Source organism: Pelodiscus sinensis, chromosome 5 (genome assembly GCF_049634645.1).
Source record: "Pelodiscus sinensis isolate JC-2024 chromosome 5, ASM4963464v1, whole genome shotgun sequence".
Classification (NCBI taxonomy): Eukaryota; Metazoa; Chordata; order Testudines; family Trionychidae; genus Pelodiscus; species Pelodiscus sinensis.
Window position 1 is genome coordinate 59,331,527 of NC_134715.1, and position 22,002 is coordinate 59,353,528.

General features: G+C 41.9%; 1 protein-coding gene across 3 annotated transcripts in view; it reads left to right on the forward strand.

The window, feature by feature from the left end:
* Nucleotides 1–18,631, forward strand: part of TMEM144 (transmembrane protein 144) — a 32,132-nt gene extending 13,501 nt beyond the window's left edge. For all 3 annotated transcript variants that reach the window (XM_006121864.3, XM_006121865.3, XM_006121863.3), the window contains 6 exons: nucleotides 289–365; nucleotides 1,655–1,773; nucleotides 8,331–8,450; nucleotides 10,925–11,022; nucleotides 12,028–12,081; nucleotides 15,069–18,631. In XM_006121864.3, the coding sequence (XP_006121926.1) occupies nucleotides 289–365; nucleotides 1,655–1,773; nucleotides 8,331–8,450; nucleotides 10,925–11,022; nucleotides 12,028–12,081; nucleotides 15,069–15,152 (552 nt within the window). In that variant the 3' untranslated portion in view covers nucleotides 15,153–18,631. The remainder of the gene's footprint in view (nucleotides 1–288; nucleotides 366–1,654; nucleotides 1,774–8,330; nucleotides 8,451–10,924; nucleotides 11,023–12,027; nucleotides 12,082–15,068) is intronic.
* The last annotated feature ends 3,371 nt before the right edge of the window (nucleotides 18,632–22,002 follow it).

Genomic DNA, 22,002 nt, shown 5'->3' on the forward strand with positions numbered 1-22,002 from the left:
TTAAGGGAAAACATGTTTTTAAATTTAAAACTAAATTCAGTAGCAAATTTGTAAGTGGATTCTCTCTCTACAGTATGTTGAGTCAAGGCCCAGAACCAGGAACTACTGAAGCATTTGATATCCTGATCCAATCTTTTTGGTTTGGGCCTATCCCTAAACCCATGTCTCCTAACCTTAGTTCAGAGGGTTTTTTCCTAATGTGTAACTGTCCTAATTTATAGCAAAACTTGCCCTTTTTTTTATGTTTTCCAAAACATTTTACACTAAAATTGTAACTGTTGTCTGCAGTCAGTCAACAATTCTGAAAATACTTATTCTGATGCTTCATGGGTGGACAGTCTTTCTCCGGTACGAAAAAGAGTAATGTAAGTAGTTACCTTTTTCTTTTCTTCATTCTGCCTAGTTGACCTGGGTTTCTTAAAGTTGTTACAAAACAGTAAAGGAACTTCTGTACTCTATGAAGCATAGCCACACTTGTAACGCATGAATGATACATTTCTAAATCTTCAGAGGGGTAGCTGAGTTAGTCTGTACTGGATAAACTTAAAAAACAACAAATAGTCTGGTCCAGTCATCTGAAGAAGTGGACTGTGCCCAAGAAAGCTCATGATACCATCTACATGTTTTGTTAGTCTTTAAAGTGCTACCAGACCATTTATTGTTTTTTTAAGTTTATCCTGGACAGACTAACTCAGCTACCCCTCTGAAGCTTTTGAACTTGCAAGGCACTGCATTCAGCCGTATGGAGTGGGAATCCATCAACTACACAAAGGTCCGGTCATCTGAAGAAGTGGGCTATGTCCACGAAAGCTCATGATACCATCTACGTGTTTTGTTAGTCTTTAAAGTGTTAGCACACTATTTTTTGTTTTTTAAGTTTACATTTATAAATGTTAGTGCTGCAATAAAGAGGCTTAACTGCAAAACAACGTAGATACATTTTAAATGGATAAAAGTGTGTGTCCTTTTAATTCTTCAGTTTGCTTTTAAAATCTATGAATATGAGCTCTTTAAGAGTCAGCATGTAGTGTGGTTCTAAATGTTCACATCTACCAGCACTTCTTTGTAAAATTCATAGAATCATAGGGCTGAAAGGGACTTTTAGAGGTCATCTAGTCCAGTCCCCTGCGCTCACAGCAGGAGCAAGCACCATCTAGATCATTCCTGATAGAGATTTATCCAACGTGCTCTTAAATATCTCCAATGATGGAGATAGATTATTCCAGTGTTTAACCACCTGACAGAAAGTGTTTCCTAATGTCCAATCTAAACCTCCCTTGCTGTAATTTAGTTGTTGTGGCTTTTCATTAATCTTGACCGTCCACTCTTTAGGGCAGGGACTCCTTGGATCCGGCCTCTGAGGCTCAGGGTCCCACCCAGCATTGGAGAGCCTGCACTGGCACTCCAGCCCCTGCCACATCACCATGGAGCACACAAAATCTAGTAGCCTGAGCCCTCCTAGACTCTGATATGCTAGAGCATTGTGGGGAGAATCTCCTCTAGTCAGTGAGAGTTTGTGGTGGTGTAAATTCTAAATCATTACTAGCAATTTGCATGTGCAGCATGATTTATATAGTATTATTCTAATCCTGCATATGCCTTAAGTTATTATCCAGCGTACTGGTTAATAATGGTTTCTTTTCACTCTCTCAAGAGGTTGTACCCTAGCAGTAGTAGCTGGAATATTCTATGGTTCCAGTTTTGTGCCAGTGCTCTACATCAAGGACCATGGTAGAAGAAATGGGACATTATACACTGGAGCAAGTCAATTTGGTAAAAGCCAATGAGCCATTTTTATTTCACCTTATAATTACTGTATAGCAATTAGTTTTGTACATAGGTTTGGTGATTTTTGCTTTGCCTCCTGGTATTATGTAACAACAAAGGAATCGGTGCATCTTATTCTCCATTACCTGGCCCCGTTGGCAGGTAATGGCTGGAGCCCCAAGCCCCTTTAAATTGCCACCAGAGTGCTGCACCACATACTCCGCATGCCTCTGAAGACTGAAAGAGAGAACCAGTGCTGATCTGGTAGTGCTTGACACCCATTTTGCTCAGGTGTAAATGACCATAGAAGTTGTGTGGTAATGGTCACTCAGCCACAGTGTATGCCAAACTTCACTGATGTTTGGACACCATTTCATTCACAACAAAATGTTCTTAAACATTTTGAAATTTAGTCAGATTTTCTACTTACTTTGCTTATGGGGTGTGTATTATGTGGCTTATAGATTTTTCACAACTGCATTGGTAGGCAATATTCCAAATAGGTTAGGCACCAAATTAATATAAATGTTTGGTTTCTTCATCCATTTTTCAGCTCATGTTCTGCTTTTACTGTGCATAAAATATATTTACTTGATGTTTGTATTAATTATCCTCACACTTAATGGGGGTAATCATCAAATATGGGAAAATAGAGAGACCACGGGCTTTCAGAGTGGCAATGCATTTAGCTGCAGCCGGCAAGTTCAGTTTCTTTCCCTAGCTTGTAGGCTTCCAGAGGCATTAATTCTACCTGAGGGGAGTGTGAGAGAACACAAGGATTTACTACTCCATGTTCCTCCAGCCTGGCCAGCACAGTGCCAGAAGTATGTCTGTTGAGGGCATGAGCCCAGCCCAAGCCAGGGGAGAGAAAGTGGTTTAGTACCTACTAACGGAGCTGATAAGGAGCATTTCAAGCCATCCTTCCTCAGGGTTGACCCATCCTCTTCATTGCAGTCTTAGGTGCTTCTTATCTATCTTCCAACAATTCATGCAAGCACATTATACTATTGTCATTCTCTTGCAATTTCTTGTTGGCGTGGTGCCTTCATAAATTGGTGTGCTCACACTGCTGCAGCAATAATGAGCCAAAGTCACTGATTAGGTAGGTGGACAATGAATCTCTTGGCTCCTGCATTCTTCATCAGATGATAAGTACAAGCCAAGTGGAGAATCTAGATAGCACATATAAGGGAAGAGTATGTCTGTTCACACAACAAACTCAGCAGTGCAGCATTAGAACCGAAACAAGGGATTCCTTTTCTTCTTGAGTCAAAAACACAGGTGCTTACATGTGAGGTTTAAGCAACCAAATCCCACTTTTAGGCTTTACTGTGAACCACAAAATTCCCTCTAAACTCTATGGGTACATCTACACAGCAGCGTTATTTCGGAATAAATAACTATGTGAGCATCTACACAGCTAGCCTGTTATTTCAAAACTAGCCAATTCGCCCGTCATAAGATGGGATTTTCAGGTCTCTCCTCCACGTCAGTCTTCTCTCCTGAGCCTCCGGACTCTCGCTCTGTCTCTCTCTCCTCCTCCTACTGCCTCCCCCTCTCTCTCTCAGCTCTCCTCCCCCTCCTGCCTCTCACTCGGGGACAGCGGAGCCCAAACAGCTTGGGGAGCGCAGAGCCCAAACGGTCACTTGCGTCACTTGCTCCCGCACGGCGGCCCGGCTGAGAGGCGCAGAAGTCAGCCAACCGCCACTGCAGGAGGCGAAGGGGGAGGGGCAGTGATGTTTACGGGCAGGGGGTGGGGCCTGGAGCCACTGTCACGGCGCACGTCAGCGCCCCGCCCCCCGTCGCCTCCCGCCATGGTGCTCAGCTGACTTCTGTGCCGCTCAGCCAGGCCGCTGCGCGTGAGCAAGTGGCGCAAGCGACTGTTTGGGCTCTGCACTCCCCATGCAGCGCAGGAGTGGTCCGGCTGAGCGAGGGAGCAAGCGGCGGCCCGGCTGAGCGGCACAGAATTGAGCCAAGCACCACGGCGGGAGACTAAGGGGAGCGCGAAGGGAGGTGGGGCGGTGACATACACGGCCAGGCCCCACCCCCTGGCCGTGTATGTCACCGCACCACCTCCCTTCCCCTCCCGCCGTGGCGCCCGGCTGACTCCTGCGCCACTCAGATGTCAGCCAAGCACCACGTAGGAGGCGAAGGACGTTACAGAAGCAACAGCGCCACCCAGAGGCAACACCAAGCGTTACACCGTTACAGAGTCACAGACATTGGGCTACTATATTTCAAAATAATTTCAAAATAGTGGGCGGCTTATTTTGGTATTTGTAAACCTCATTCCATGAGGAATAACGCCTCTTCCGAAATAGCTATTTCAGAATAGCAGGAGTGTGGAGGCTCCACGGATGCGATTTCAAAATAACTTCTCACCCAGGGCCATCCAAAGTAATTACTCCTTAGTGCTTCCTGGGGTTCTAAATCGAGGTAGCACACCCACATTAGGGGAGCCTCTTTCGGACTAATTTCCAGGCTTTCCTGTTGTGTAGACGTGCTATTTCAGAATAAGCTATTTCAGAGACTTTTTTCCGGAATAACTTATTCCAAAATAATCATGCAGTATAGACGTAGCTTATATATGCTTAAACTCACTGAGTACCTAAATTATCAGCATAATAGCTCTTTCTATCCCTATGTTTCTGCTTCTGAGCATCTCCCTCCTATCTTAGCTACAGAACAGTCCACAAACCAGAGGAAGATTAACGTTCGATCACCTAACTTGTATGCAGGGCCTACTCTAGCAGAGGTACTCACACGCCACCGGATTAAATCCCATTCAGAATCTGGTCATGTGAGGAAAAAGAGATGGAGATTGTGCCCAGCCATCAGAGCACTCACTAGGGATAGGTAAAATCTAGGTTCAATTCTCCCCTCTCTGCCAGTGCTGGGACGATCCTGTTGAAAAGTCATTGGAGCAGGTGTATTGGATTATGGGTTTCCCACTTTCTTGATATATTTTAACTACATGCTTTGTAGGTGATGTTGTAGAAATGGGATTTTGAGAGGTAATTGAATAAGGTGAGGATTGAGTCTTGACTCGGGATATGTCTACACTACGGCCATTTTTCTGAAAAAAGCTTGAATTAAGTCCACACTGCAGTCATGTTCTTCTAAAAGAAAACAAAGAACAGAGGGGCTTTTCTGACATTGGTAATCGTCTTGCTACGAGGAAGAAGTCTTTTTCCAAAAGAGCTCTTTTTTTGACTGGATTACAGTCCTAGTAGATAGGAGAAAAGTAGTAGACATGCTACGTTAATAAGGCTTTTGACAGCACCATGTGACTTTATAAAGAAAATAGGAAAACGTGGGCTAGATGAAGGTACTGTACAGTGGGTGCATAGCCAGTTGAAATATTGTACTCAGCAATTTTTAATGGTTCACTGTCAAAGTGGAAAGACAAATATAGTGGGATCACATGGGGGGTCTGTCTTGAGTCCAGCACTAATCAATATTTTTATTAATGAATTGGATAATGGAGTGGAAAAGAAGCTTATTAAATTTATGGGTGAAACCTACCTGAGAGGCATTACAAGCACTTTGGAGGACAGAATTTAAACTCAAATTGCCCAATTCTGGGTTCCACACTATAAAAAACAAGGAAAATAGGAGGGGATCTAGAGGAAAGAAACAATGATGACAACATTCTTGAGGTCCCTTCTAGCCCTAGAATTTTATGGTTTTATGGCAGTGTCAACCCCCCTATATAATTTAGCCTGCATGATTGACCTTATCTAGAGTACAGGTTACCTCCCTTAACTGGGACTCTCTGCTGGACCAAGGATGTTCCTGGACCACAGAGCCCAGGTATAAAGAGTTCAGGCCGCAGGGCAAGAATGGGGAAGGGGAAGGGCAGCAATTCAGCCAGGAGCCCTGTGTTGGGGGGTGGGAGGGCAGGTGGGCAGTGTAGCAGGGAGTTCTGGCCCCTGTGGCTGAGTAGCACGGGCCAGGAGAAGCTGCAGAGCTCCGGCCCCAGAGCCCCGACCACAGCAGCCATGGAGCTCCAGTTCCAGATGCAAAGCTCTGGTTCCAGCAGCAACAGCCACGGAGCTGCAGCCTGGGGAGCCAGAGCCATTAGGCAGCAGCAGAGCTGGACTGAAGTCCTAGCCAGGGGCCACATGGGCCATGTTGGGAGGGACCTTCTCTCATTCAGCAAATCCCCTTGTTCGGGACCAGTTGGGTCCCAAGGGTGCCAGACGAGGGAGGTCTAACCTGTACTATTTGCAGTCGTGTTTGTATCACGTGGATAATGCTACAAATTTACTTCCCGTGGGTATGTTTACTATAAAGCACTAATTCGAACTAACTTAATTCAAATTAGTTAATTCGAACTAAGCTAATTTGAACTAGTGCATCTAGACCTAAAAACTAATTCGAATTAGCATTTTGCTAATTCGAAATAGCATGTCCACATTGAGTGGCCCCTGAACTGAAGTTAAGGCTGGCCAGAACCAGTGCCGGCAGGGCATCAGGTTAGGACTTAGAGCATGGAGCTGCTGCCTCAGGCTAGCCGAAGACTGTGCTTAAAGGGACCTGACCCCCACCCCGGACAGACAGTTCTCAGGGTTCCCCGCTTGCTTGTCTACCTCGATGAGGGACAGCAAAGCAGTCCTGTCTTGGAGTGTCCTGAGTGCCCACACTCGGCACATCATAGCACTCGGCCACCAGCCCGGCTGAGCTTGCCGCAGGCTGCCATCCGGGGGGGTCAATCGGGAGGCTGTCAGGATCCAGGAGGCCCTGCAGAAGAGCTTCCACCCCGAGGAGCCCGCAGGAGTCCTCCCCATCGGGGGCTCGTGCCCCATTCCTCCCTCACCTCCTTCCACTTACCCCTCCTTAGCCCCCCTTCCTGATGAAAAAATAAAGGACACGTGTGTTGAAAAATAGAAACTCCTTTTATTTAACAAAACTGGGGGGGAGGATTAACCTCTGCGGAGACTGGGAAAAGGAGATGGGAGAGGGGAAGAGAGAGGGTGGAAGAGGGGAGGGGGAAACCTGGGAGGAGGGAGCTGGAAGAGGGAAGCCAGGGGAAGGAGGAGGAGGAGAAGTATAAAACTATGGTATACCATATCTTCAATACTGTTTGCAGATATGGTCTCCTCACCTCAAAAAAGATATTTGGACCTTGGAAAGGGTTCAGAAAAGGGCAACTAAAATAATTAGGGTCCCATATGAAGAGAGGTTAAAGAGACTGGGACTTCTGAGCTTAGAAAAGAGGAAACTGAGGGGGGATATGATAGAGGTCTATAAAATCATGAGTGGTGTGGAGAGGGTGAATAAAGAAAAGTTCTTCATTAGTTTCCATAATAGAAGGACTAGAGAACACCAAATGAAATGAATGGACAGCAGGTTTAAAACTAATAAGCAAAAGTTCTTCTTCACACAGCACATAGTCAACCTGTGGAACTCCTTGCCACAGGAGGCTGTGAAGGCTAGAACTGTAACAGAGTTTAAAGAGAAGTTAGATAAATTCATGGAGGTTGGGTCCATAGTGTGCTATTAGCCAGGGGGTAGGAACGGTGTCCCTGGCCTCTGCTTGTGGAAGGCTGGAGATGGATGGCACAAGATAAATCGTTTGGTCATTGTCTTCGTCCATTCCCTCCAGGGTACCTGGTGCTGGCCGCTGTCAGCAGACAGGCTACTGGGCTAGATGGACCTTTGGTCTGACCCAGTACGGCTGTTCTTATGTTCTAAGCTCAGGGTTGGGGGTCTCACTGGACCAACTTGATTTTCACGCAAACCTGCTCCTGGGTTTGCATGTGGCCTTTGGTGGCCAGTCTGGCAGCTATCCTGCCCTAGATGGCTGCATTCCTGTGCCTAGTGCGGAGGTCGTGGACGTTGGAGGCCTCCCCCCAAACCTCTATGAGGTCCACGATCTCCGCACTAGACCAAGCGGGCACCCACTTCTTGTGGCCCCGGACAGGCTCCTGAGAACCGCCAGCCTGGTCCTAGGAAGAGGTGGAGGGCTGGGTGGCAGCGGGTGGCTGGCTCATGTCGTGCCAGGTGCAGGGTCTGCTGGCTAGGTACTGGCAGGCTTGCAACTGGCATGAGCACTGTAGCCAGACCGTGCCCCATTAAGGGCTCCGGGGCCAGGATTGGGGCAGAAAAGTTTCCCTGGTTTGGCCCAGAGTTGCCACCAGGGCAATCTGGGAAGGGCTAGCCTCCAACTAGTTTGAATTAAGTGGCTACACAGCCCTTAATTCAAACTAGTTAATTCGAACTAGGTGTTAGTCCTCGTAGAATGAGGTTTACCTAGTTCGAATTAAGTGCTCCGCTAGTTCAAATTAAGTTCGAACTAGCGGTTTGCATGTGTAGACGCTATGAAAGTTAATTCAAACTAACGGCTGTTAGTTCGAATTAACTTTGTAGTGTAGACACACCCTTTGTTTGTCTTATTTTTGTTTTATTTAAAGTGGATGAACAATGGCCAGATTTCATGTTGTTAGTTTCTTACACATTTTTGTATTCATGCACTCAGTATGAAACATAGCGTAGTTTAGTAACAATGTTTACCATAACTGTGATTTTATATCTTTACCTTTGTGCCTTTTCTGTTTCAGATTTAGACTATGTCTTTGCACACTTCAGTGGAATCTTTCTTACAAGCACCATATACTTTTTGATTTACTGTGCAGTCATGAAAAATAAACCTAAAGTTTACCCTGAAGTCATAATGCCAGGTATGACTATTTGATAAAGTATCTATTAATGTAAATTACTTCCTCTAATCATTTAAACTGTACTACTGTAATTATTCCAAACAATATTCTTGGGATTATGGTTAATCTTGGAAGTACATTTGCTTGACTTTTGGTATCATTTGAAAGAGCATATGTGAAATGGTTGGGAGACCATGACAAATTGTGGTCCAATTTGAAATGTGATGTTGCATGTTAAAGATGTTCTAACACTTCGCCGGAACTGAGAACACATTGCCCAGCTAATTGTATCTGATATCTACTTAGTATACTGACCTTTGAAAATTTTACAACTTCTTTAGGGTAGGAATGAGGAAAAAAAATCCTCTTAGTGAAAGGCCAGATGGTGAAGAATTTGTCACTGCAAACGTAAGAAAAATAAAAAGAAACTGAATCAACAGTAGTTGCTGTAAATTCAGTATTGGTTGATCCATTTGGATTACCTATATTTTTCCAGAACTCAGTATCTAGTAGGATTTTTGTGACACCCATATATTTTAAATAGTCTTAAGCGAAAAGATACTTACTTCAAACTCAAACTAATGTCCTGTTACTAAACGATCAGTGATTAATTGATTTTTTTTATAATTTAATGCCATGAATAACATCCAATGAACACAGAAAAACCAACAAACAAAAAGCCATGCTAAACAATATCTAGACCCACATATAAATGCAAAACCAGTTTTCTGAGCAGCAATACAATACTAAAGCAGTTAATTACTCCATGTATGTGCTCTTTCACGTAGTACAATAATGCATTATTACCAATCTCATTGCCATTTATAAAATAATATGTTGTTCAAATCAGGAAGAGGAGGAGAGTCCTGTGCCTGAATTTCTGCTGTCTGGCTTTGCTGTAAGTGCTAAGAGAACAAAAGTATAATAATTAAATCTGCGTGTGACAAAGAATGATACTTTTGATTTCAACAGAAGTTCTCTTTTCAGCCCACCTTTTAAATTTTGTTCCTAGTAACATTAAGGCACACTTCAAATTTTGTCTTTATGTTGAGTAACAGAAACAGTTAAGATACTAAATTTAATTAGCACTATTAATTGCAAACATTGTGTTGTAAATGAATTTAGAATATGTTTTATATCAGTCCTGGATGTTTGTCAGTTCCTGCTGTGGATCTTAGAAAACCCACACAGGAGATCAAGCCACATCTCCAACCAGGACTGGGCTAGCTGTGATAGACAATATCCAGTAATATCCTGAACAAACTTTAAGGAATTTAGATAAACTTAAATAAATTAATTAAAGTGTAATATCTTTGGGGTATACTGCTTTAAAAATGCAATTGTGTGTTGTTATTGTATGTACCTTCTTTAGTAGGAAGGGGGATACTAATACACTTCCTCCATTTTCGGCCTTTTGAAGCCTGTGAAAGGTAAACATACATTGGTTCAACCAGATTCTGTAGAGACTAATAGACAAAGAAAAAGGGGGTTAACTGATCACCTGGTTTTACTCTGTCCCAGAGCCTTATTTTTGATCTAGTAAATGGATGGGACTCCTGGTCCTCAAAAAGTCCCAATCCTAGGATAGGTTGGAAGGACAGGCTCAAGTGAGACCTCATAAGACTGGGTATTTGCTTTGAGCTGAACTTATAACCACAGGGAATCTCCTTGGGAGGAAGACTGAAGGACAGCTCTCCCCAAAATCCATGTTAGCATTGGGTAAGCTCTAGTACGCTTATTAGCACATGTGCAGGTTATTATTGGTTTTTAATGTTTTTTCTTTGTAACCTTAAGAACAAAGTAAGTTTGCATTGAAAGTGCTGTGTGGTACCTTGTAACTGTAACAGTTATACAGAAGGGAGGGACGGAGGAAAGGTGAGCCTTGGCCTAATAGTGCTGGGAATACAGCGTAGGGAAGAAACGGTTCAGTCTGAAATTCCCCCCTGTAAGAAGAAGAAAGAGAGAGAACAAAGATGGAATTTTGGGAGGGGAGGCAGCAGCCATGCACTCTGGGAAGTGGTTTCCTTTTCTTCCCATTCCCCAGACTACCAGGGAGTGAGGTGAAAGTGCTCGCCAGACAGAATTCAAGTACTGTCCTCTCGCTCCCTTAGTGTCCGGGGAACGGGATGAAAACCCCCATCCTGAAGCTCACAGCTGCTGCCCTCCCTCACTCACGTGGAATTTTGGGAGAGAGAGCGTCCATTGCAAGAGCAACTGGAAGTTTGACTATCAGTGCCCTTGCCGAACCACTGGGTGGAAATACAGTTGCAGTTTCTCTGAATTGTGTCACCACCTAATTTGTCATCCAGAAACACTCTGCAACCATTTCACTTGGAGAGGTTTATTTTATCCCTTAAGGTTAGATTTAGATAATCCGTATTCAACATACTGTTCAGATTCCATTTTACATTTTCATGTAGTAAATTGTAATGTCTTTCACTGCCCGTCTATATGTTGTTGTACATAGTTTTTTGACTGGAATATGTTGTTCCTAGGGTTTGTTTCTGGTGTACTTTGGGCAATAGCGAATTGTTGCTGGTTCCTAGCTAATCGCTACCTCAGTGCAGTGGTCAGCTTTCCAATAATCACTGCTGTAAGTAGCTTTTTTTAAAGGTTGTATATTGTGTCATTATTATTTAATTTTGGGGTAGGGGGGTTATTTGCAACATTGAGGGATTGAGTCTGTGCAGCCAGTCTGTGGCCTTTTCTTAAGATCCATACTGCTATGTCTTCCACACTGCCTTTGGCTTTTGGGAACATGTGTAATTGTGACAACAGCCATCTTGGGTGGCATCAAGGGGTGAACTAGGTGTCTCCAGAGCTAAATGAATGAGTAGCTTTTAAGTAAGAGAGTCAGTCTCTTTAATTTTGCTCAGGTCCAGTGAACAACTGGAGCAACCCCTGTCTGCAGTAGGCCTCCCCACGGGACTGTAGCAGACCACTGCCCATGGCAAGGAGAGAGCTGCTCCAGCCTCATCCATTAAGGCTTACCGGTTAAACATTCATATCCCTAATGTGGACAATTCCGATTACTGATAGATAAAAGAAGATGTATTTTTAGTCTTTCACTTTTACAGTGAGTGTTTAAGGCAAACTTTGTTCGAGTAGGCTGTGCCCATGAAAGCTCATGATACCATCTACATGTTTTGTTAGTCTTTAAAGTGCTGCCAGACTATTTGTTGTTTTTTAAGTTTGTTCAACTAGTTAGTTATAGAAATGAAGTAAATATTAGAAATAATCTTGGTAACTGCTAAGATCATGTGCAGAAACCTGAATAGCCTCCTCCAATCTGAACTACGGATGAGATTGAGGTGAGATTTACTAGTTTGGAGAATATCAAGAACGAATGAAGTGGCAGGTTCGAGATACTGTCTCTGCAGTCTGATTTTGGTCCAGATTGTACCTACTCCTCAGATGTCATCCCCCTTTTCTTCCTCCTGCAGGATTTATTGATCCTTCCTTTGAAATCTGTACAATGTTTGTTTTGTTCATGAACATTTACAGTTGCATTACAGGAAAAAAAAAAGGGTCTGAATTAAGTATTGATAAAATTGCCCATTTTTAAGAAATGCTATAATGGCTAACCTTTTTTCTTTAGGGTCCTGGTTTTATAGCTGCTATGTGGGGAGTCCTGGTATTTAACGAAATAAAAGTAAGTCCAATGGTGTCTTAACTTTACCTGTATCTAACATCAAGAATTGCATGTGAAACCTGAGACTTGATGATACATGGCAGCGTTTCCCAAACTATGGGCCGCAGCCCAGCACCAGGCCACAGGAAAAAAATACCGGGCCTCAGCGTGGCTGCCAGGAGGGGAGCAGAGCAGGGCGAGCTGGGAGGAGGTAGTGGGGAACCGGCTGCCTGGAAACAAGGTTAGGGGCAGTGGCACTGTCCCGCGGAGATCCGGGCAGGCGGTGAAAGCAGGGCTGGGGGAAGTGGGGCTGTCCTGTGGAGATGGAGGGGGCGGGCGGCAGAACCAGGGCTGGACAGGAGCTGGGGAGGGCTGGCTTGGGGAGATCAGGAGGAGGAGGACGGGAGAACCAGCTGCTGGAAGCAGGGCTGGACAGGGGCAGCGGGGCTGGTCGGGGGGGGGGGGGGTGACCGTCGGGGGAGCGGGGCTGACCAGGGGAGATTGGTCGTCGGAAGCAGGGCTGGCCGGGAGCAGCAGGGCTGGACTGGGGACATCAGGAGGAGAAGGGAGCGGGGGGAGCGGGACTGCCCCGGGCACATGCAGACGAGTGAGTCTGGCCGGGGATTCCATTTTGCCCCCCCCACACGCACACACACACACACTCCCTGGAGTAGTTGCGAAGTGCCTGGCAGGTAGACACACACAGACAGCGTGAGCACATCTACTAGCCAGGCAGTTCGCAGCTAAGGACTGATACACCTAATTATAATAAAACTTACCTAATTAGAAAATACCAGGTATTTTATATGTCTGGTAATTTCTCAATTTCTTTCCCGGACAAAACCTTCAAATACCGGACTGTCAGGTACAAAACTGGACACCTGGCAACCCTACCCCTCTTTGCACCCTCCCTTCTAGCCAGATACCCTACCCCCAATCTGCTCTGCTCCTCCTGGAGTGCTCATGTGGCGCCGGGTCCCCTCATTCTTTTTTTTTATATGTGTTTATGTTTTGGGGCTGCAAAAAACAGTACTGAAAAAAACGGGTTCCAACTAAAGTAAAAAGTTTGGGAAACCCTGGTCTAGCCAGCTTTCTATCCATCTTACAGTCCATTTATCCCATCCATATTCCCTTAACTTACTGGCAAGAATATTGTGGGTGACTGTATCAAAAGCTTTGCTAACGCTGGAACTGGAGGCATTAGGGGGACAAGAAACAACTTATTTGAATATTCATCGTTTTCTTAATGAATATGCAAATATGTAAATGAATGTTACCAGTCCTCCAAAAGCTCGTGAATGGATTTACTGGTCCGCATGTCAAAACGGTTAGGAACCCCTGATATATGGTACTATGCTGTATCATGAGACTTCTTCTGTGCCTTTCATAAGTGGGCAGATACAACATGGAGCAAGGTTCGTTGTCATGCAAGAGTAATTTTTGGAAGATAAGGTTTGATGTGACTAGGGGGAGCTTTCATTCACTTTAGAACAATGAAAAATTGAATTCCACATCTGCATAAAAAGCTGAGACACAGAATGAAGGACTGCTAGCGGGATCAGGAGTTCAACAACAAATTGATATTTAAAAAAAATTAAAGATTGTTTTTGAGTATTAAACATCTTTTAGATTGACAAGGACCAACATAGATATCCAAAAATAGTACTCCATTAATGCTATATCTGAAAGAAGATTTTGGAAGTCTCATGCATAGATAATGTGCTATGCTATAATTTTAAAAAATATACTTTAACATGTTTACATTTTGAAAGATTAATTTTAGCAGTATTCCGTTTTTAGTCTCTTCTGTTTCAGGAAAATTCTAAGTGTCTACAATTGGATGACACATAAGAATTTGTTTTCCCTAATTGAACAACCTTTGCTTGCTTCTAGTTTGTAAAATTTACATAAAATTCTAATTTTGTTTTTATTCTGGAAAAAATGGAAAAACCATTTTCCTTAAAGTCAATGGCAGTTAAGTGCTTTTCCTGGAAAGGGGCCTAAAGCCGAGATCCTCAGAGATATTTGACATGTAAGATGATGCACATATAAGAAATTGTTTTTTTTATTTCAATCGGACAACTCACATACTTAAGGACGTGATTGTGGGTATATCCACACTGTGATAGATGCCTGCAGCCTCTTGGGACTCAGAGCTCAAACAGTTGACCGGAGATTGGGTGTTGAAATTCATGCCTCCCTCCTCCAGCAGGGGTTCTGAGCCCAGGCAGCAGATCGAGCCCAAATATTTACTTTGCAATTTTTGAGATTTGTGAGCTGAAGTCAGCTGATCTGAGTCAGCTACAACCATGCCACAGGCCATGTACTGACATGTAGATACACCCATAAACACATATACATAACTTTAAATAAAGGTGGTAAATACCATTGTCCAAGCACTAAAGATGAGGAAAGTGTGGCTCAAAGAGGTTAACTCACCCAACATCATACAGCAAGTCATCATCCAAACCAAGATTAGAACTCAAGTTGTTCAGTTAATTTAGAAGAATCTGATCAGCTAATTTGCTGTTTGAGAATTGTCCTTGAATAGGATGAAATTTCTCAAAAATACTCCAAATTATTTGCTGAATAGTTCTTGTGATTAATTCCTATATAAAAGTAATGTTTGTTTAGAGTACCCACTGTGAACTTCTTTGTGAACAATCTTTGAGGTCTTTGACATCAACAAAAAAGATTCCCTTTTATAGGGCTTTTGGATTTAAATGGACACATCAATCATGTTATTTTCCCTGACTGGATGAGTAATTCTTTTATTGTAAGCACTCACGTTATATGAACTCTGGATTAACTTTCCATAAGAATTCACTTAACATTTGCTTTTGATAAATGCCATTCCCAGAAACCCACTTATTCATGCAATTTATTGTAAACAACTAACTTCACTTTCATTTTACTCTCTCCCTCCCCTTTTTAAAAAAAGAACCCCACTATCTTGTATGCAAGTATTTTTACATTTTTCTTTTCTTTTTTTTTCTTTCACTGCATAGGGACTGAAAAACTACCTATTACTCTCCATAGCATTTTGTGTCATTTTGGCTGGATCACTCTCCACAGCATTTTCTAAAATTTGAAAGGATTGCCTGGACCAGCAGATGGTGCTACTAGTTAATAAAAATACTGTAAGAAGATGTATCTCTGGCATTTTATCTATTAAACTGATTAATAGATCTTCACTCTTGCAAGAAACAGGCAAATATTCCTAATTCCAATTATTTTCTGACAACAGAGAAAATTCATCATAGTTGTTCTACATCTGAAACAAAGAATAATGTGGAATATTTCCAAGAAAATATATTGGAAGATACCAGTGTTGTCTTTCTGGATGATTGTAGAGCAAAAACTGGATTCTAAGGGTTTCAAATAATTGTATAGTCTATTGGTCTACAAGTCATTGAATCAAGATAAGTTTTAATTCAACTTTACGAGTTGAAGGATGAAGGGAATGTTAAATCTAGGTTTTAAATATTTTATTTCTTTTTGCATGATAGAACACTTGTTTTAATATATTTTATGTTCTGATTTATTCGTGTTGCTATGCAAAACAACTTGTCAACAAAGTAATCATAACATTACTGGGGGAAGGTTTGTTGTAGGAAAAGGGATTGTTTTGTATTTTTAAGTCCTCATCTATTAAAGTTTCAGTTTATACAAAAATTGTATCATCCATTCGCTCTACAATTTTGAATATAAAAACATTTTTGTTGTTGTTGAAATAGTCAGCAACATTTGTTGAAGATAATCTTGTTCTGGTTGACTGAAATAAGTTGTTTACAGTTCCATTTAAATTATGCTGCTATAAGTACCTTGGGCATCATTCTTAGAACATTATGTTATGAAATCTACTCAGTTGAAGTGTGCAGAACTATGCAAACAATTAATTCTGTAACTGGAGAAATGCCTTCACTGTAAGAAATGTAAGATTGTTGTCAAATTAATATACTGTTAAATGTTTGCTGATAAGCCCTATTATTGTGCATTTTCTCAAATGTTGTGGATGTCACAGGAACATTTTTGTAAGTAGTTATACTAAAATTTCACAATATTTTCTATATTGTCGAACAGGTTTTGCCGAAGAGCAAATTGCATGTGATGTGTCACAATCTGAATTGCATGTTCAGTTTCAAAATAGAGTGAAACTCCCCCCCCCCCCCCCCCCCCCCCCAGTGGCCATAGAATTGAAAGGAACAACTGCTGTCTGAAAGAGCTTTGCTTCATACAGAAGTTACCAGAGACAGAGGGATGAAATTCACAGCTCCATCCAGCTGGGCTACAACATCTAATCCAGACCTTAGTGAAGAGCAGCATGTATAGCTTGCATGAACATGGAGTTTAAGGCTAAAAGTCATCATGAAGTATGTGAAGCATTTCTATATTTAGCAGGTAGAGCTTGTTTTATAATAATGAGCCAGATCCTCAGGTGGTAGAAATTAGCAAAGCTTCATTGGTCTCAGTATCCTACACAGATTTAAACCAGACACGGAACACACCTAGCATTTCTTGTTGGAATTTAAAACAATAAACAGCTATTAAAAGTTAAGAAGCAGGCCAGAGGCACACTTTGCTTGTTAATCTCAGCAGCCACCGATGTAGAGTTGTATCTTCCCAAAAATAGAATTTACAGAACATTCAGCTCCCTGAATACAGAATTACCTCTGCTGACCACGCTCTCCAGATATATCTTGCTTTGGGAACCAGACGAAGTAGAAATAATGACTTTCTTGATCCTTTAGATTCATCCTGAACCCTGCATAGGAGACAGTGTATGATTGAGCATCCCTAGGAAGGAATTGGAAAAGTCACAATGTTCCCTTTTGCTCCAAAAGGAAGGAAAGTAATTAATTATAACCTTTAATCGTGCAGCTCACTTCACTCCTCACACTTGGCCAACAAACATAGAATCATAAAACACTAGAACTGGAAGGGACCTTGAGAGGTCATTGAGTCCAGTCCCCTGCCCTCATGGCAGGACCAACCACTATCTAGATCATTCCTGATAGAGTTATCCAGCCTGCTCTTAAATATCTCCAATGATGGAGATTCCACAACCCCCCTAGGCAATTTATTCCAGTGTTTAACCACCCTGACAGGTGTAGATGGTATCCTACACCCTGTATGTATACTCTGACAGGTGTAGATGGTATCATGAGCTTTTGTGAATACAACCCACTTCTTCAGATGAATGGAGTTAAGGGATCCAGGGGACAAATAGATAGCAGAGGTATGGTGAGGGAAAGAGAAGGAAAAATATATTGTCACATTAATTGACAATATATTTTTTCCTTCTCTTTCCCTTCCCAGCTGCTCTCTTTCTCTGATATTCATTTGTCCCCTGGGCCTCTTAACTCCATTCATCTGAAGAAGTGGGTTGGGCCCACAAAAGTTCATGATACCATCTACATTATTTGCTCGTCTCTAAGGTGCTGCAAGACTATTTGTTGTTTTTTAAGTTATTTAATTATCTGGAAAGTAGGAGTTGCTTTCTACACAACACTTCAGAACTGATTTGGTTGAGTAAGACATAGGAATACAATCTAGCCCTAAAAATAAGATTTGTTAATTTGTAATTTAGCTCCTCTCTTTCCCTCATCAATAGTCAGATTTCTCCTCCACTTCCAAATTGGATTTTCTCAGGTTGTTTGGGATTCCTTGTGGTACTTCAGATGTCATTTACTGGAACTCAGACATGATGGTGGTGGTTTTTCTGAAATTATTATAATGAAATAAGAGAACTGAATTACAGAAGTTTGACTGGATGGCTCAGAAAGCGGTTATTTATCTTATTACCACCATGTGATGTAATATTCCATATGCTTTATGAAAAAGTTCAATATGAATGACATACATTACGTGAGCATTCGACATATATCAGTTGTCATTGCAAAGGCTATGATTTACTGAATTTGATTATCCCAGTTGTATGTTTGTATCGTTTTTGTAGACAAAGTTGGATGTATGTCTGTGTTTCATATTTGCAATTTTGGGTTACTCCCACTGCCAACATGTCAGACTATAATGGGAAAAAAAAGACAGGGCTGATGGCCCATCAGCTAGGACTGTGGGAAAAGCATGCCTTTCCATAATGCTCCCGACTCATGGACAATGGTGTCAAGTGACCTGGTCACATGCCACTAACCAAATCCTTGGTCTGATGAACTGTTCCACAAGGGGGTGAGAGAATCCAAAGATTTCCCAAATGTATAGAAATTCTGTATAGGGCAGGGAAGGAAAACAATAAATATCTTCAACTGGATTTACCTCTGCCTCCCCACCCCAAAGGGATACTTGAAAAACCTGGAAACAAAAGGACTGTCACTGACAGGGTAGAGGAAGAACAGTTGGATCCAGGTCAGAAAGGACACCTCTGGTCTGTGAAGAACTCTGTCTAAAATAATATTTAGGGTGCGAAATCAGTTGTAATCAGTTTCTTTAATGAATCTGACTTTTGAGTGCATGCCTTGTATTATTGTCTGGTTGCTACTTCTTTAACCACTTAAACATCTTTTCATTAATAAAGTTATTTCTATTGTATATTATAACCCTGTTTATGTAATTTCTAAGTGGGAGGAGTGAGCAGTTGTCTGTACCTTCCTTCACATTGAAGGAGGAGACAAACTTCATATAACTTTGGGTTTGTACCTGAAGAGGGGCGAACATCTGGGTGCTACAGTAAACCTCTTGAATGGAGTCTTCCCAGAGCTATTCTCAGCGTTAGTATTTTCTGCAACTAGATGTGGCCCAGCCTGTGAGCTTTTCTGGAAGAGGCCTGGCTCAGCAAGACCAGACTTAAGGGGAGACCAGGCTGGTGGAATAGGCTGAATCAGTGGTCTCTCAGCACCTCTGTTGACCTCACAAGGGTCTTAAACCATAATACACACTTCCATGTAACAGTGCTAATCTGACAAATTAGTAGTAACCCCAAATCTTCACCATGCTAGTGCTCCTCAGTAGCCTCTGTGAAGTTGGTTAGTGGTGTCTCAGTCTGATTCCTTGTAAGTGGTCAAACATCAGTATCATCAGAGAACCCAAGGTCTGAATGGTGATGGAAACTAAACTAATCTCTAACTCTGGAATAAAACCTGTAGGGCATGGTTTAGGCCAGGAGTGGGGTACCTCAGGCTTGGTCCCCGGCTTGCCTGGATCCATCTCCCAAGGCTCATGGGCTCTCCTCCAGCACTGTGAAGCCCACACTGGTGCTCCAGGACCCCCACACACTACCCCGCCGCAGGACTAGAGCACAGAATCTAATAGGCTGGGCCCCCCTAGGTGAACGTAGGGAGTGTCTGTCTCAATCAGGGGCCATGTCAATGAGGGTTTGGTTTTGTTTTTTTCCCTTCTCACTTGTGTATGTCTCCTGACTGATTTTTCTGTGGGTGGGCGGCCCCCGACCCAAAAAAGTTCCCCACTCCTGGTTTAGGCAGATTGGGAAACCATAAAGAGCCATATAGCATTATGGCCAGTATTATACTTGCTCGGTTTCAAATTCTAGTCTATCTGCTACATTTACAAATTAGCATATGTAAGGCAAATTGGAGGTGACCCATATGTATGCTATGTCCTGCCTGTTTCCAGTTACAGTATGCTAGCCCTGACCATGGTTTACAGGTAGTCCCCGACTTACAAATGCATCAATGTACCACCAGCCGCACTTACAACCAACCGCCTATAAAGCACAGCCCCGACTTATGAACAATGATTTGCGTTTATGAAAGCGCGGTCCCATTGAAATGAATGGGGTCTGACTTACAAACACATCGCGTTATAACCAAGTGCTTGGTACGTAACTCATTCATACATCGGTGACTATCTGTATTGAGAAAGTGAAGCTGTGCTTACAATATGGTGGTTTGGATGGCTTTAGTTACAAAAAAACTACACCCATATGACTCAGTTCATTTTATTATTCAGAGCTAACTGAAGAGGTTCTTCGAGGGGAGGGAGTTCTTTGACTTTAAATCTTTCCTATTGCTCTATAGGGACTGTTCTAATGTTTTGCTTTGTACAGGACTGAGTACTTTCTTGATACTTGAATAATGATGGAAGAATTATTTGCATAGTCTAAGCACCCAGCAGCCTCTCCTACATTTATGAGGCTCTGCAAAATCTAACCTTTCATTTGAAAGAACAGTGGAAATGTCTATGGCAGTGCAAACTGAAGCACTGGTATCTTGTCCAGTCTGCAGCTTGTCAGATTTAAACAGTTTGTCAGATTTAAACAGTAACAGTATGAAATGTGTGAATTCCCACACTTATCTCAGTGGGGCATTGACTATAAATCCTTTGAAATGTCAGTGTTACTAAACAGTTCCTTACTGATGGTTTTATCAGAAGCTTCTAGCCAGTGTTTTAAACCCGTAGCTAGATGTCTCTTGCAGCTTTACTTTCTAGAAAAGCGTTTTTCAGAACAATGGACTATCAGGATGCATGTTTTTAATATATAAATAATCCAATTTTTGTTCAGTTCATCCCAAACCACTTTAACTTAAATTTCAAGCACAAATTGATGTCTGCTGTGCTCTCACCTTTGAAACGCTGGCCTAGTATGGGTCTGTCATACCATTTCGTATTTAAATTTAAGTGCCACTACTGGACTATGGGCTAATTCTTCAGCTGGCACAAATAAATATGGGTCTATGGATATTCTCTAGGCTAGTGTTTCTCAATCTTTATAAAAAGAGTACCCCCCTTTTTCAAAAAAAATTGAAAGTACCCCAATTCACAAGTACAGTTTTCCGACACAATTTTTTGTCTACTATAGCAACACATTTGTTTAAACAACTTAATCATAGCCAGGTGTAAAAAGTACAAAAATAATGAAGCTCTGTAAAACTTAAAACAAATTCAGTTTTCTCCAAGTTTCAGTTGTGCTGACGTACTCCCCAGACGTCTCTCGAGTACCCCTAAGGGTACTCGTACCACTGGTTGAGAAACACTTCCCTAGGCTATGCCAATTTCCATTAAGTGAAGATCTTGCCCTAAATATATTTAAATGACTCTCACTGCCCTACATTGTGGTCCAGCTTATCAAGTATACGGACAAACAAATAATGTTGGGAGTTTTTTGGGTTAGGAGGAGAGGAGAGAAGCAAGGGAATATATCACTGCCGCTATCTTCAAATTTTTTTGTCCACCGATTTGGATTCACCTATCACTATCTTGCAGACTATTTTCAACTTTATTTCTCTACTTCTGTCCAAATTGATCTTACCAATCCTTTAAAATACATGAAGTTTAAAATTAATGGCACATATCAATTTGTAAAAAATAAAAACAAAGTGTTAACCGTGCTGTTATCCTTAGCACCATGTAGATTTTCTACTGCGTGCCTGTTGCTTCTCCATATATTATCTGGATATGGTCCTATGCCCTCCTGTCTTTTGACTATTAGATCAGCTCTTCAGTTTACACTTCCTTTTATAACCTAAGTTAACAAACTACTGATACTGCCAGAAGGCGGGGAGGGTATCTCTTTTTAAACACTTACATTAAACTACTAGCACTTTTTAAAAACAAATCTAATCAGCAAAACTGAATTTTTGCATCAGTATGTACTATTTATATTTAAATCCTATTTCTAATATCTCCTTTAAAAAATTTGTTAACCCAGAATTAAAATTCAGAGTCGGACTTGAGTTCTTACAGATGTAAAAATGAAATGCCAACCAAAATTATGAATACCATCAATTGAGTCAAATGTCAGTTTTAATTAAGACCTCCTTTTCAAAAGCAATTCAGTTTGAAGGTATCTACACAATTGTCTTGTGACAAATGGATTCCACTTTCTTTTTCATAGAATCAGCTGCAAAGCATTATATTAATTTAAGTGTTTTAGTTGATTGCAAAAGTGTATGGCTATTAAACTGCAAAGTTATTTTTCATGCTCATCACAAAATGTGTCTTTTTTTTACTAAAAGTTAATGTAAA